Genomic DNA, 16,858 nt, shown 5'->3' with positions numbered 1-16,858 from the left:
CCCGAATCCAATAAGTAAAACGTTCTGATCATGATAATGGACGCCCCGTTGTCAGCATAATCATCTTTACCCCACCAATCTGCCTAATACGTCGACTCAAAAACAGAACTCAATATCACCTTCAGATAGTGAAAGTCATAGTTTAGTGTTTGTGTGTGTGGTGCATGCATGCGTGTGCACGCGTATGAGAGAGTGCGATGGCATTGCACTGTGTGATCTTGGCAAGCTCGATGCCTGACAGAGCCTGAATTAATCGCACCATGACTGGACCAGCTGTCACCACATGCATCCATGGATGCCCATTCATTTCCACAACTAGCTGAATACACTTCCTTTACACGTCCTTTTGTTTACAATTTAAATTACATATAATATACAGTACTACAAAAATTATTGAAATTATGTGTTCAAAAAGACAAAGGCATGAGAACTTTAAAATTCATTTGAATGGAACATTACAACATTGGTTAAAAGCATAATTATCCATATCACTTCACTTGACTAGAATATACTGTATTATTATTATTATTATTATTTCGTATCATCTTTTTACCAACAAGATCCCATTCTCCATTGGGTATGTAGTTAGAAATGTCCACATCCATCATCTGGAGGTCTAGCAGCCAGCCGTTGTGAGTCCAGGAGCCAAATTTTAAGTCACACTTCTGAACGTCAAATGGGAACCAGCGCACATCGATGTAGCAGGTGCTCTTTAGGATGCCTGGGTAGAAAATGTGTTTGATGATTGATCTACTTTGACATAGTCAGAGAAGAAAAGCTGCAGTGAGGAATAGCGCGCTTCTTCCTCTATACGATAACAAGAACAGGAAAGCACAATGGCATGTAAGTTGTCATTGTACACTGTATAACCCTACTGATACGTTTACATGAGTTAGGTCATTTGGGGAGTGAGTGCGTCAGCGTCTTACCTGGAGGGATATACTGGCAGGAACCTGTTGCATTGACCAGGACATTTGTATGAAAAGTTGCATCAAACCTCTCATCAGCACTGCAAAGGAGTTAGATAGAAAACCAGCAAGAAAATAATTACAGAATCAGGTTAGAATGAAAGCGAAGAAGAAAAATTTTTTTTTTCACTCAACAGAGACATATGTAACATCTTTGCAAGTCACCTTTTTTACAAGTGTTGCTTAACCCCGGGGGGAATTTTGACCTAACTCTGGCTTTTTGACGCATTTCAAGGAAATGCATAAAAAAATAAAAACTAGGAAGCTAAAATATTGCACAGGTTGTCAAAACATTACATATTTTCAATATGCCATGCTGTCGTCCCTTCTAAATGCTTGCAAAAATGCGGTCGAGAGGTACCCCCTATAAATGTCAAATTTAGCCCATGTCGGACTCATTTACTGCCATTCAAAGTTGGAAATATTGTCAACTTTTGTCACATTGAAAACCCGATGTTTTATTATGCATTTCCCACGATTCTTGCATCAATCCTTTCAAAGGCAATTCACAAACAGGGCGCAATAGAAATTTTTGTGTTGACATCCCAAAACCACCAGGTGGCGGTAGCGGCCAAGTTATGACATTTGCAACCCTTTCAATTACTTCGATGATTGGCTTGCCTGGACTCCCATAATGCAAAAGTCTTCAAAAGTCGTAATACATGCATTATGACATAACAAATATTCCTGAGGAAGAATGAAACAATAATCTCCGTGGTTTCTGCGTTTAAGATGGCTCATCCTATTTTCAAAGTGCAATTCTTGTGCCTTCTTGTTTGTTCTTCTGAAAATAGCCAATGAATAGTATCATCCCATTTAGAAAGTATAAAGCTGTTCTTTTGTCTTGATCACAGCACGGAAATTGTGCTGAAGGTAAGAGCCTCATCAATCTACATTCATTCTTCATCTTGCATGTTGTCCTCTCGCTTTCATAACAGTTATGCTTTGAATGCTTGCGTCTGACAGTTCAACAGTCTAAGTGGGCTGAATACAAATGATGCATTTAAATTAAACACCCTCCCTTGACAAATGATGGCAAACGATGCAGTCAGTGACAATAACATGAATGATTTGTTTGTTTTAAAATCAAGTTGAGCCTCAGATCACCTTCAAATATTTGCATATCACTTTTGTGGTTCCGCACTAGGAAATACCAATGGAATAGCTATATAAAATGAACATGTTCTGAAAGTTGTATGTTTGCTCTATAACTAAATTGACAGGTGACCAGTAAAAGACAAATTTGATCTTTCAAAACATTTGAGTGTTATTGCAACCTGTGACAACGGTGACTAATATTTGAACCCGCAATTTCTTTAACAGTTTTCAGCTAAATGTGTCCTCATGTGTCACATTTTGGTACATGCCATTGTCTATCTGTAAAGCCAATATTTTTTTTCTAAACCCTGTAAGAGCGTGTCGATATTTCATTTGTGAAAAAAAGCTCCGAATTAGATTTTGAATATCAATCATTGAAAACATTTGTAATCCAATTTCGCTCTAGAAGTGAAGGGAAAGGTTTAAAAAACAAACAAAAAGATGAGTGCAGATGAGGTTGAGGTGCAAAGGATTGAGTGGTTTTTGTTTTTGATGAATCGAACGTGCTGTGCAAGAGATTATCTCTTATCATAAAGTCATTTATTAGAACAGTCAAGATGAAAAGTAGGAAAATGTCATCAAGGTCATATGGCCCTATTTTATTTTCATGCTCAGTTAAGTTTACTGCAAAACTTTTGTCATCTTCATGAATAAATGACATCAACCACACACATTAGCAAAGTGCAAAATCTGTGTGCTGCACTTGGATCAAATCCACCAAAATCACATCAAACCACCTGCGCCACTACTTAGACCTGATTGTAGCTGATCCACATTTTAGTTCACCTGACCAAATTGTCAGGTGAGCGTAATATAAAACTTTTTCAGTCCACTCAGCATGAACTGATACATTTCCAAACACAGTAAACGCCATGAACATGTGCCAGTTACATGAGCTGCACCTGTGCCAGTCAACAAAAATAGAGCTCATATAAGTTAACAAATTATCACGTTTATTTACTGGTTTATTTTTTCACTGGTTAATCTCAGGGACCTGAAGCAAGGCTTTTTTTTTAAACAATAATAATACAACATTGTTAATAATTGTTTGTTTTGTTTATAATCTCAACAGTGTATATTTTTTTATTTCACAGTCTGTATAGCAGCAAAATATCTTCAATTGTCTAAGAGCAAAGCTAAATTGTTAAATCAATAAATAATCATAAAAAAGACATGATCAACTGCATTACTCATCTAGTTACTTCTTTGCAGGTTTTATCCTTTATTGGTACTTTGCATATTTAGTTATTTCCCAGTCAGTGGTATATGCTATTGCAGAAGAAATCACCTAACAAAACAAAGCAGACAAAACACATCTGTATGTAATAGCTCAATAATTGTTGCTCTATTCTGTATGATTATGATTGTTGTTTGTTTATGTTTGGTGCCAAAAATTTTAAATCTGAGAGTGCTTTTTAGTGCTTTCAATTTGAATCATCGTCGAAAATCCCAACCTGTTATAGAGCAGAATATCTGGAACCCATATCAAATCGGAAGGGAATCGCAGGTTCTGAACACCAGGATAGCGCTCTGTATCCCATGTCAGGTATACGTCTGTCCACTGCTGGAAAAAACAGTCAAACAGAATGGTAAGACAAGGGAGTTTCCAAGTACAAGAACTGTAGTCAGGAACAGACCGATCCTGTTTTTTGAAAGAAATGACTCCAGTGGTTGAAGGCATTCAGTAACCATTATATGTATGCTTCCCAGTTGGTGTGATTGCTTGTTGCAGTCAGGGGAACACATTACATCAGTGCACAGCATAAATATTGATGCACGCATGCTTGGCGCTGTGCTGAGGATTCGGTGTTTTTTGACATAAGTTTGCCTACCTGGCAAACAAGGCTGTAAGCTTTGGCTTTGGCTTATGGTTTAGGCAAAATATGGCCCTTTGGTCTTTTGGATTCGGCTCACCTAAAATGGTACAGAATTAAGGTTTGATGTGAATGATTGCATTCATTTCATTTTTACTTGTAAGGCACCGAGGCACACTAGTGACATGGTTTTGGAGCTCCGCATGGTAAGGATGAAAGATATCGAGAGAGCAAATGAGCCATTTTCAATAATCGCCCTCCTTCTACTGGTCAGATCAGATTCTGCCTTTAGATGTGTGATTTTTGGAAAATCTAACAGGGCACTTCAGCTGGTGTTGTGTCCCTCTCACAAGACAGAGAAATGATGCTGCAGGAGTTGCAGTTTGAACTGATTGATTTCCAATGTGACATGGTGTTAAAGGGCAAGTTCAACTCCCTGAAACTGGTTAAGTGCAGTCAAATTTCCAGAAGATGGAGCAGAGGATGCTGGTGTTGTTTGGTTCAACGTACAGAATTGTGTGTGAACAGACTCTTAGTGTGATGAACACCACCAAAGCACCCTGCGATCCCAGATGAGTGATTAACTCCTCAGATCTTTGATGCACTAAAATGGGTCATCAACAACACAGTTCTCATTAAAAAAATATGTTAAGACTTCAATGCGTTTGCTCTGTTTATGTTTGATATGTACTGTTAACAAATGCATTTTTTTTTTAATATATATTTTATCTTGTTGCCGACCCAGCCCGGCTGCCAAATTTGAAAAGTCAAAGTGGTCCTTGAGCCAAAAGGTTGCCCACCCTTGGTGTAAGATGATGGAGGTCTGACTGTTAATTTCTTGAGCATTATTTTTTTTGCATGTGAAATATTCATTGCAGAATGAATTTGTAATTCTAAAATCATTAATAGTACAGATGTTTTATTTTGTTGACATTCAATTTGTGAGCTAGAGCTTGTAGATCTTAGGTCTCCTGGAGAAGTGCTACATATGCGGTGCCCCCTTCTAGCCATATCTCCAGCGTGGATAGCGTGTCCAGGAAGCTCCCCGAAAAACTGAATCATTCATAACATGTGAGCCAGTCAGCAGCTGACTAAGACAAACTGGATGTAGACTGTGACATTTTTAATGTGCTCGTCTGATGGGGGCGGGGATAACAAGGATGTTAAACCTGCCTGACTAGTCTTATGTCACATTAACAATTGAGTAACTACTAAGACATCCCTCAACAAGCCTTTAGTCAAAAAATGCACGCTAATCAAATTGCAGTGAAGCACATCTTTGCATTACTAATGAAGACAAAACTTGTTGCAGTTTTCAAGGTTTTGGGGTTCTTGATTAAAGAACAACCCAAAGGAAATACAGAACATGATATGGATGCTGCATTGTGGGGCATGTTGTGCATGCATTCATACGCAGAACCGTTTCACAACAATTCTGAAAACAGAATTAGTACTACTACATTTTCAGTTCTGTCAGTGCATTTTCCACTCGTCAAATTAAATTGGAAACGTACAACAAGACTCCTCCCGAGAACTTATTTGTAACACACTGGATCTGATCTTGTGGCTAAAACATTATTATTAACTTGGTAATTTGAGGAGACCCTGGTGAGTGACTAAAATTTGATAATTTGGTACACAGTTTAGATAGATTTGTGTTCTAAAACATAGATTTTCAGCTTTTGTTATTTTTTTGTCTGAAGTCTAAATATGTTTCATCTTGTATTAATTTGTTTTCTGAGAAAAGTGGGTTTTTTTGCACTTACCAGCTACCAAAAAAAACCTGGCAGACAGCCTTTTTCCTTTTTCTAACACTGATGATAAAGTGATTTGAATCAAATGTTACTCTTTTCCCCAAATAACCTCTGAATGTTTTTCTGAAAGACCTCATATTGAACAGCAGAACTATCCAAATGACAGTTAATGTGCAGAGATTACATAGTTCTCAAAGAGGAGACATACCAGCTGAAGCCATGCATTTGTGATCAAAACCTGGTTCTTCTCATCCTGAAAGAGAGAGGAGTGTTGGATGTGATACATGTGAGAGATGAATCCAAAAGAAACAGTGTTTAATTTATCTATCCATCTATAAAGACATTGTGGAGATTAAAGTAGTAGGCTGACGTAAATAGTTATTATTGGTATAGTCAGCGAATACACTGATATAAAATAACATCCAAACTATAGTTAAAATTTTAGGTCCTGTGTAAAATTTCAATGCAATTTTTTTTCCCTCGAAAATCAACGCCAAAAGTATGGATGGCATTCAAGCAAAATTCCAGCCATATACACCGAGTTTTGACGTACAGATTTGCATTTTCTGTGTTGGCCATATTCTTAACTTACAATAATTACGGTAAACGACAAACTAGAGTGTGGACGTCAGTTGGCTGTTGGCAGCCAGCGCCTGAGTTGCAGCTCACAGCAGCTCGTGTTAGCTGAGGTTGCTCCATGTTTTACATTGTTGCGAAACTGTTCATGCGTCCTATACTCTGTAACATAGAATATACCAGAATTTGACCCTAAAATTAAGGGTGTGTCATATTATTTGGTGAATTATGGTAAGTTGTGAGCTAATTGAGGCAGGTTGACCGCTCACATGATTATTCTTCCAAATCTGGCCATAACTGGTGATGAAGCCAGCGGCTGCCATCAATCTGTCCTACTTCCCTTGTTAGAGCGCTAACCAGAACCAGATGGAAGAAGCATAGGCCATGCTGTTCACACACATACGCGTATATAAGGCACACACAAACATTTACTAATACACATTGCGTGTACACAAGCACACACACACTCATAATTATTTAACTTTCGAGCTAGCATTAAGTCACATTGTTTTATTACTGTTTACGTTACACTGAGAACGTGTTAATTCTGACATTGACTATGTTGGCTCTGATTGTAGCATATAATAAATATAATAATACATAAATATAATAAATATATAAACCAGTGCTTCTTAAATAGTGGAGCAAGCCCCCTGGGGCAATGTGATGCTGGGGGGAGGCTTTGTTTTTGTCATGTGAAGTGTAATTGTACTAAAATAAGTTTTTTTTTTTATTAGTTTGTTTTTCAGGCGCTTTGATTCGTTTGGTTCTTTTTTCTGTTTTAGACTAGGCTGTAACCTGTATAAATGATTTGCAAAATAATTAACAGTTATTGAGAGTTTATTTATATTGTTTTTTTTCTCTTGTTAATGTTGAAAAGGATACAGGTTTAGGTTTATTTATACAATTTTTATAGATAATAATATTATTTATAATCAGTGCTTCAAGTGGGGGGGCATGAAAGGTTTTGTCTTTCCTCGGCGGGGGCTTGGTAAAATATAATTGAGAAGCACTGATATTAACACTCGCGCATCTTCATTTTCAAACCAGGGCAAGTCTAATTTGACAGGGCCTACATACACCATCTGATGTCGGAGGCCAGGAAGAGTCCGAGCGTCCTCATGCACCATTTGATTAGTTAAGAAAAAACTCTTCTTACACCCAAGCCGTTGGTTTCAGTATGTTCTATGGAGGGACTGGGGAGGGATTGTCATGACATTTGATCACATTTGATTGGCTGTTAGGTTGTGAATCCGCGCACCAGCCAAGAATGGGAAGTGACGGGCACGGATGATCAGTAAGCAAAGGACGCTCAGTTTGCAAATTGCCACCTTCCGCGTTTCGATTTACAACTGTCTGGAAAGAAGAGCGAGAAAATGATCTTCACTATGGTGCAAGAGCAACAGGAATTGTTTGATATCACTGTACGGTATATACCAGGTAGGATTTATTTCAGTTTTTGGTCATTTGGATTCTAAAAAATAGATTTTCAGCTTTGTTAATTTGTTTTCTGCAATCTAAATTTGTTTTAGCTTGTGTTAATTTGTTTTCTGAATAGTTATTTTGTTTCTCCTTTTTTTTATTTGTGTTCGGGAATGTAATTTCGTTTCATGCAAAGTAAAAGTGTTTCACATTTTGTTTGTTTTGCATTTACCAGCTAACATATAGATAGATGGATGGATGGATGGATGGATGGATGGATGGATGGATGGATGGATAGATAGATAGATTTTTGTTTTGATTTAGTCTAGATTTGTATGTGTTTCATCGGACTGCTCTCAAGTTTCATATGTAATCAATTGGTGTATTTTATAACTTGATACACACATACATTCGGCAACAAGCAGGAAAAAGAAAAGTCACACTGCCTCATAGTATTACCTCACACTATCAAATTCAACCAAGGGAGTGCTATCGATTTCACCTTTACTCTCAGCAAGAATGCAATTAGGAATCTTTTGATGGAGACATTTAAAATAATTGTGATCACGGTAGAAAAGGATCAATGAAAAGTTTATTAACGAGAAGCGAAAAAGAATCAAAAAAAAATATGCACGTTGTTTTAGGTTTGGAAACATGTGGAGTAACAGTTTTTCATGAAAAAAAATGCATAAGTGTTATCAGTCAAGCAAATACATGCATAAACAACAAAAACATACTAATACTTAAAAGATGTTCACCGAACCTGCCATGGAAGCCACTTAAGTCAAATACTTGACTTGATTTGAAAGAAAAATGCTCTTCTAAAGGCATAGATACTCACCACATCAATGATCTGCAGCAAAGTAAGACCAAGTTCCACCAGGATAGGTGCAGAGTCATTTTGGACTGGTCGTTCCAGTCGATTATAGTTGACCATTAAGTCCCGGTACAACTTCCTCTGGTACAGTCCACCATGGCAGCCTACACCAGCAAAAAACGCGTTTAATGTATTGACATTTGAAACATGGATATATGGGATAATATATAGAAGACTTGTATAAGTAAGATTTGTTTTTGTCTTGAGCATAAATAATACGTATACAAAAATCATGTTGTTCAAGTTGTTGTTCCAAGACTACTTCTATGTGCGCCTCTTTAATAGGCTCCATTATCCACGTCCCAGGAACACTGCCCTGTTTGAATTTGTTGCCAAGTTGACTCCATTCCATAATCATAGACATATTGAATCCCTCATTAGTCAGGAAATGTAAGACATAAAATTATATGAGAACGCACACAACACATTCAATACTCAAACATTGTCCTATTCAAAGAAATAGAAAGATGCAAGGGCTATTTAAACAAAACAAAAAAAAGAAATTAAGCAATTAAAAAAAACAAATGTATTGTCTATATAATGTAGTTGTTAAAAAAAACATTCACCAAGTGTTTCTGTTAAAGGTGATGAGATGATTAGGATGTTTTTATACTTCTAATGCAAAAACTCAGTTTTCTTTTTAACTGAGGAACACAGCAGCGATAAAAAAATGTCCTTGAGCAGCCTGAAACACAAACAGATGGCCTGCAGCTGATTCCTAAAGACTTTCGTTGGTTTGTTGGGAGGTTTGATGTGTCCCCAGGCAGCATGCCTCAATTATTAAAGGTGTCTTTAATGACATTAAATTAGATCCTACAAGCTACTTTATCCATGCGTTTAATATATAGAACACTGTATGTTTTGTTATGGTTCTTACTTCAACTACTGCCTCCATTTAGTTTTATACATAACGTTTTAATTTTATTTTATACCCCACACCACAGAAGGGATATAGAATAGGCCTCATAAAATTTTCATTGGACTCAGAGGCGTAGACAAAGGGGGGCCGTAAGGGGCCTCAAAGTCATTTCTGTGGGGAAATGTGCATTGTTAACATCTGAATGATCATAAAATCTAATAAGGCATCACATTAGAAAAAAAGACAAACTAAATCCCAAAATATACACCCTATCTATCATTTTTTTGTTCTTATTATTTTGGACATCATAGAAACTGTCATTTTGACAAGGGAGTCATTGAAGTCATAGGACTTAAAATTTTTGAGGTGCAGACCATTAAAACTTTTTTAAAAAATCAGTGTCAATTAATACAGAACACTGAAGTGACTCATGCAGATGATAGATGACAGCGCCACTATGCATCAGGATAATAATATTATCACTCTTTTCCTGACTGATCATTTCTCCCATGTTTGGCCGGCCTGACTGAAAAGCTCAAAGCCGGATATGGAGCCCCGGGCCGTAGCTTGCCCTAGCATGCCTACGTGCACCTTCAAGAAAATGTCAAATGAAATGCAAAGTTGTTTGGCCAGCTTGGTTGATTGTGCCTATTCCACGATAAATAATGACGTTTTCACCTGTTTTTCTCCACACAAATCTTTAGTAACTCAAGCCCAACGTTTCAGACTGTAGTACGGCTGACTTATGCACTGGCCAGCCGCTGAGTCATGTCTGGACACATTTGGTGCGGGCAATTATAGTAAATTTGTTGCAGTATTTTCTAACTGCCTAGTGGAAGTTACGGATATATGGTAAACAGTTTTCTGCATATAAGCCGGTGGATGTAAAGCAGGTTTCCCCTGTCTGTCTGCACCATATTGTGGCTTGAGAGTGCCAGATGAAGGCAGACCCCTAACAGCTTGTTCCTTGCAGCAACGCTGACTTGCCACTGAGCGGGACCTCTTAAGAAAAGCCTGTAAGAGGCAGTTTAAGTTGAAGTGATCAAAACTACACACATTAGAGGACAATCTAGGCAAATGATATCATGGACCTTGGCAAAAACACAGAATCATTGCCATTGCAATCACAAATTTTCACTACAGTTCTTCTCTAATAATTGTTAGAATTTTCAGTGATGCATAGGTAAATCATATATTGTATCTTTTATCACATTATGTCATTCCAGCCCACTATCACGAAAGCATTTCATGCAAACTTCCCCTTGATCCTTACTAAAATTTGGACCAGCATTTCGAAATGTCATGTGTAAAAATAAACATTTTTTGGTTATATTTATTGCATTAACTTGAACAATTTGTCAACAAACTATAATTGAGTTTGTTCTATGTACAATGAAACATTTCTTATGTTTGAGTGTCATGTTGGCCCAACGAGGTAAGCTGTAAGTGCCAGTAACACCCCTATGATATAGAAACATAATGAAAACTTCATCTCCTGGCATTTACAGTAGGGACATCAACGGGGTACATCCAGGTTACTTATTAAAATACCTTCATTCATAGAATATAATGTGTTTTCACAACTACTTATATGTGTTACAGATATTTCTTCTTACGATGCTGCATTTAGTTTAAAACCAATGGCACAAAAGTTAAATCTCTTTAAGATAACCAGCCAAAGGTTTTTCTGTGCACCTACCATTGTTAGGATCACAGGAAAGCTGTAGGTTATTCCAGTGAACGTGTGCATGAACACCCTGAAATTCTCATCATTCAATAGCACAGTATACGTGTGGTGTCCAAACTATGGCCCCAAGGATCATTTGTGACGCACCTTCCATTGATTAGTGGCCCGCAGCAATTACTTAAAATCACACTTGGCTCTGCCCACATGGCCAGTTAAAAAAATTATTGTTTTTTTCCGACTATAAGCCTCAACTTTTTCATCATGATTTGAGCCCTACGACTTATAGTCCAGTGCGGCTTATCTGCTGGTTTTTCCCACTGGTCAAGCAAACGTGTGTATCTGCTCAAGGAATCGGTATATAGAACAACTATGAAAAAACTCAGTATTCCACATCGCATCATGAAAAAAAACGTACGCCAGGAACGCTGTAACCCGGGGGTCCACTGTATATACTTGTCATGTGTTACTTTATTGAAAAATTGATTGATCACATACAACTAGTACAGTAGTATCCAGATATTGCAACCAATGCATACCATGGATTCTAACGTGTTAAAGAGCTTTAACTTCATCTGATGGTCATTCTGGTCCACTAATCATGCATTCAATTTGGACTGCAGATTACTCTGAGGGGATGAACACTCCCAATGGGCTTCGTGCATTATTGCTGGTGTGCCCTCCTTTTTTTCTGAGCCAGATGTTGTCGGTCTAAAGCACAAGGCTCACACAAACACACTGACCCACACTTGCACTCCAGGCACTCTGCAATATGTTCAGCTGTGATGTGATTGAATTCCTAAACATGCTAGAATATTACACAGACAGTCACGTCAGGAAATGTGTCTGCGTCACTGATGGTCACAAACAAACAGAATAACATAAACAAAAATAATAAGTGTATGGTAATTTGGATAAATTGGCTTATGTAGTAGTCATTAAGCTTCTTACCTTGAAAGCTTAAAGTCGCCCAAAGGTAAAATCCCGCTAGTATTGATTTACTGGTCATGGGTGACTCCATCACAGCAGTGTTGTAGGTCTCCTTTTTAGCCCACAGAAGGTGTCAAACTTGGAGAGCTCCATCAGACCTCGCTCTTTCTCCCTCTCACTCTCTCTCTCTCTCTCTCTCTCTCTCTCTCTCTCTCGCTCACTCCGTCTCTCGTTCTCTCTCTCTCTCCCTCTCCCTCTCTCATCTCTCTTGTTGAAAACGAACATAACGAGCGGACACTAGGCACCGCTTTGCCTTCACCGTGTATGCGGGCTTTAACAGCCACCTGCTTGCTTTGGCCAAATTCTCCAAAGTTTGTCAAAGAAAGTGCCAAAAGCCATATATCCCAATCTTTTATGAGCCAAGTCACCATTTTTTAATACCAATACCTTGGGGCACACCATCAAACAAAAATGGAACACGAAGGATGACCACTGAAATTCTGACACAGTAATTTCAATTTACAGGCGAATCTAAAATGCCATAGCGTGGAGTCGAAGCCTGTTTATAATTTTTCTTATTCCCCTTTGGTGCATATCCCAGATCAGAAATGAAATGCTCAAATCTTACCTGTTCAATCTTCAAATCATCATGCAAGTTGTGCACCTAAAAAAAGCTATGCTACATCTATTGAAATGTTATTATGCAATTCTGTTTTGTCAATTGTATAATCACATCTTTGTGTAACTACTGTATGTGAATTGTTGTATCATCAACACTAATTTGGATAGTATGCAATTGTATCAGTTGTACGTTATTGCTATATCGTGTCCTCCTTTGTATGATTGTACATTGTGCAGGAACCTAGACAGTCCATCTGTACCCTAATTTCCTGCTCTTCCTTGCAGTTGGAAGTCAAAGCAATCACCTATGAATCATAACTTCAAGTTTTGCAGTGGTAAGGATAAATCTCAAAGTTTCTGTTCATTTTAGCGCAACAAACACTAATTTGAGTGTAGGTTACTTTGCTTCATATTTGGACAATTCATGAGTTGTGTAGGCGGGTGATCAAATACATACATACATCCTCTGGGATGAGAAGACGTTGACTGTTGTCATGACCATACTTCCAGGAAGAACTTCAAAATAAAAGCGCTCCAAGCGTGTCATACATTACTTGCTACGGTACTGTTTAGTTTGACTAGCCTCCCTCACACTGTTTGGCTGCTTTACTATAATGGACAAGATTGGCAGACAGTGCATTGTCCTCATGTAGTTCTTTACATTTCTAGCCCATCCCTTTTAGGTTATCACCCTGGCTGGTGGAAGAGTAGATCTCAGAGAAAAAAAAGTTTGTGCACCCTGGGACTAGACAATTTTCAGAAGTGGTTTCTGATATTAGCTTTAATTCAATCTAACCAAACCACGTGATACATGAGCCATATTTGACCCGGAGTTTAGTAAAAAAGCCACAACTACACATGTTTATTTTTACACCATCTGAAACATAAAGGTACATTGGGTTCTTGTACTTATTAAATAGTGAATTGTACTTTTGCAAATGAAACATAATAAATTTGACTTATAGCCGTCAAAATTATTTTTAAATTTGTTGCAAAGAAAAATACTTGTATTGTAAAATTATATATTTGCAGCTATAAAAAGGATACTTGCACCTGTATAAATGACAAAATGAAAAAATGACTTGTAGTTATGGAAGAAAAAAAAATGAAAAAGAAAAGTAACTTCCCCGTGTGGGAAAAATCACAATTTTGTAGCAGTAGAAATTGCTATCTGTCGTCAAAGAATTGGCCACAAGAGTCACATGCTTATTCTCTGTTCATACTGTATATGTGGCTTTTGCACAATTTATCTCAGTGTCACAGATGTGTACCTTAACCTAAGACGGCTTTGTTGAAATACAGGGGCATATTGACCAATCAAGGTCGACCTCATTGGTACTTTTGGACTCTGTCAATGTCAACGCATACAGAGGAAGACATCACTTTGATAAGTTGTCATGTGAGCAGTTTTTCTACAGTGAACATGGTGTTTTTAGATATCAGTATAAAAAAATGTATCCAGACAAAATCAATAACTTTTAGATTGACCAAAAGAATTCAAATCACTATAGGTTGTGTATTGGCCAACCACTGAAGCTGCAATGCTATTTGGGTATGACAATATTTGAATCCAGCCATCCCTAACGCTTCAATCAAGAGGAAGAGAACTTCAAGTAGTGTATGTTTTTCCACAGTCAATAAATTTCAAGCAATATATGAAATGATGATGATGCATGCAAAGACAATTATGATGAGGAAGTAAAAAAAAAACAGAATGTGGCAAATCTCTTTTCACCTTGAGTCCTGGAGAAAGCAGATAAACCGAGTGGGAGATTTACTCAACAATAAATGAGTTATTTGAACACATTTGTTCCAATAATCACCCAGCATGCGTAAAAGGTCTACAAATGTTTGATTAAGTGTCAAAGCTTGGACAATGACACCTGCAACAGACTAAAAGGCACTTAGCGACATGTAGACCTTACTCACAATCTGAATTTGGCTCATATAAGCAAATGGTCCAAATTTGGTGTTACCCACCACCTGCATTCTTAAAAGATCCATGCACTACTCCTTGAGAAATTGGAGAAAAATTCTTGTGACTTTTTCTAGTGTGGCCTTCAAGAGCAAATTTATATAACCAGAAATTAGAAACATGAAAGTGAGTACAACCTATGTATCTAAGATTGAGTTTGGTTTTGCCTTTCATGTTTAAAATATAGCGTGATGATTAGGACTCATCCTTTTATAATCACCATCATCAACAATCATCATCTATTGATATATATATATATATATATATATATATATATATATATATATATATATATATATATATATATATATATATATATATATATATATATATATATATATACATATATATATATATATATATATATATATATATGTATATATATATATATATATATATATATATATATATAGAGAGAGAGAGAGAGAGAGAGAGAGGGAGAGAGAGAGAGAGAAAGAGAGAGGGAGGGAGGGAGGGAGGGAGAGAGAGAGAGAGAGAACGAGAGAGAGAGAGAGAGAGAGAGAGAGAGAGAGAGAGAGAGAGAGAGAGAGAGGGAGGGAGCTCACTGTGCTTTGCCTTACAGGTGGAAGGCCCCATCCACCATGAGGAGGCGGAGTCACCGGCCAAACACCTGACAGCAATTTGTCATCAAAGGCTTCTTAAGTGCGGTCGGAGCAGGAGACCGATGCTGGGTTATTATTTCGTCACTTTCCGAGACGCCGCTGTGAAGTTCCCAGCTGTCTAATCCTGAGTTGATCTCTTTCGAGTGAATTTTGGTTTGTACTTTGTGTTTTTACCTTTTCTCCATGTTTTACGATTTTTGTTGTTACTTTGTTTTCTACTGCGCTCTCTCGTTGCCTTGCCTTTTATTGGACTGAAGACTCTAGACACATTTTGTCTCACTTTAATTTGCACTTTGTGATTTTGGTGGTACTTTGGCATTTTTGGATTTGTTGTTCTAAACATCTTGTGCCTTGTTTTTAATAAACCTTTTGCTACTGAACTCTCGTCGAGTGTTTGGTTGGCGTCCTTATTCCAACCGTGCATACATATATAAATATATATATATATATATATATATATATATATATATATATATATATATATATATATATATATATATATATATATATATGTATATATATGTATATATATATATATATGTATATATATGTATATATATATATATGTATATATGTATATATATGTATATGTATATATGTATATATGTATGTGTATATATGTATATATATGTATGTGTGTATATATATATATATATATATATATATATATATATATATATATATATATATATATATATATATATATATATATGTGTATATATATGTATATATGTATATATATGTATATGTATATATGTATATATGTATGTGTATATATGTATATATATGTATGTGTGTATATATATATATATATATATATATATATATATATATATATATATATATATATGTATGTATGTATATATATTTATATATATATATATATATATATATATATATATATATATATATATATATATATATATATGTATATGTATATATATGTATATGTATATATATATATATGTATATGTATATGTGCGAGTAAAATTTGAAAATAGGTATATATTTTTATTTAATGGAGATATTAATACATTCATTATGTATTTGCTTTTTAAAGCAATTCATTTTCTTCAAACAGATGTGAGACTGAGACACCCACTGGAGTCTGTGAGAGAAATCAATAAAGAAGACTGAAACAAGCCCAATGTTAGACTTTAAAAGACCTCAAACCAGCCAAGATTGACTCTTTTCTGCTTGTGAGGGACAGCTGAGCTCACACTTCCGTGTTTGCCCTTCAGACTGTCAGTAAGTCACAGCCCCCGTTTGCGTTTTTGTCCAACTCAGAAAAGCATTGCACAACACAAGAAATAATAGAAGCCAAACCGCAGATGGGCATACGTCACTGCACTAATCCAACAGCTGGGTGAAAGTTCCTGTTCACACTTTTCTGCTTCGACAGCTCTATCTAAGGAATGGGGTGAGATGGACAAGGACTGCATGAATGGATTGCAGTACATGCTGCTCTAGATAGAAAATAAACACAGAATGATAAAAAACAATTAAAATGTATGATTTCTTTTACAGTCAAACTGCAAATTGTCTTATTTGACTCCTGAACCTCCCCCTTAATTGGTGTGTTACACCTGGAAATCTGCAATATTTAAACGACCATGTACGACATTCAACTATGAAATTCATGGATTTAAGCTATACT

The 16,858-nt window shown here is 36.6% G+C and overlaps 1 protein-coding gene across 1 annotated transcript; it reads right to left on the bottom strand.

Annotated features, from left to right (window-relative positions):
* Positions 1-488: 488 nt before the first annotated feature.
* Positions 489-12,149, bottom strand: LOC148420871 (neuronal acetylcholine receptor subunit alpha-7-like). The gene is made up of 6 exons (XM_088419144.1): positions 12,004-12,149; positions 8,474-8,613; positions 5,843-5,887; positions 3,521-3,630; positions 930-1,009; positions 489-721 (listed from the first exon to the last, which is right to left on the bottom strand). Exons 1-6 carry the CDS (start codon positions 12,071-12,073, stop codon positions 489-491), a joined length of 678 nt encoding a protein of 225 aa, XP_088275270.1. The 5' UTR covers positions 12,074-12,149.
* Positions 12,150-16,858: the final 4,709 nt, after the last annotated feature.

The sequence above is a fragment of the Hippichthys cyanospilos genome, chromosome 7 (genome assembly GCF_059441005.1).
Source record: "Hippichthys cyanospilos isolate Australia breed blue-spotted pipefish chromosome 7, RoL_Hcya_1.0, whole genome shotgun sequence".
NCBI classification, from domain to species: Eukaryota; Metazoa; Chordata; class Actinopteri; order Syngnathiformes; family Syngnathidae; genus Hippichthys; species Hippichthys cyanospilos.
This window is presented reverse-complemented; position numbering and strand designations above follow the sequence as displayed.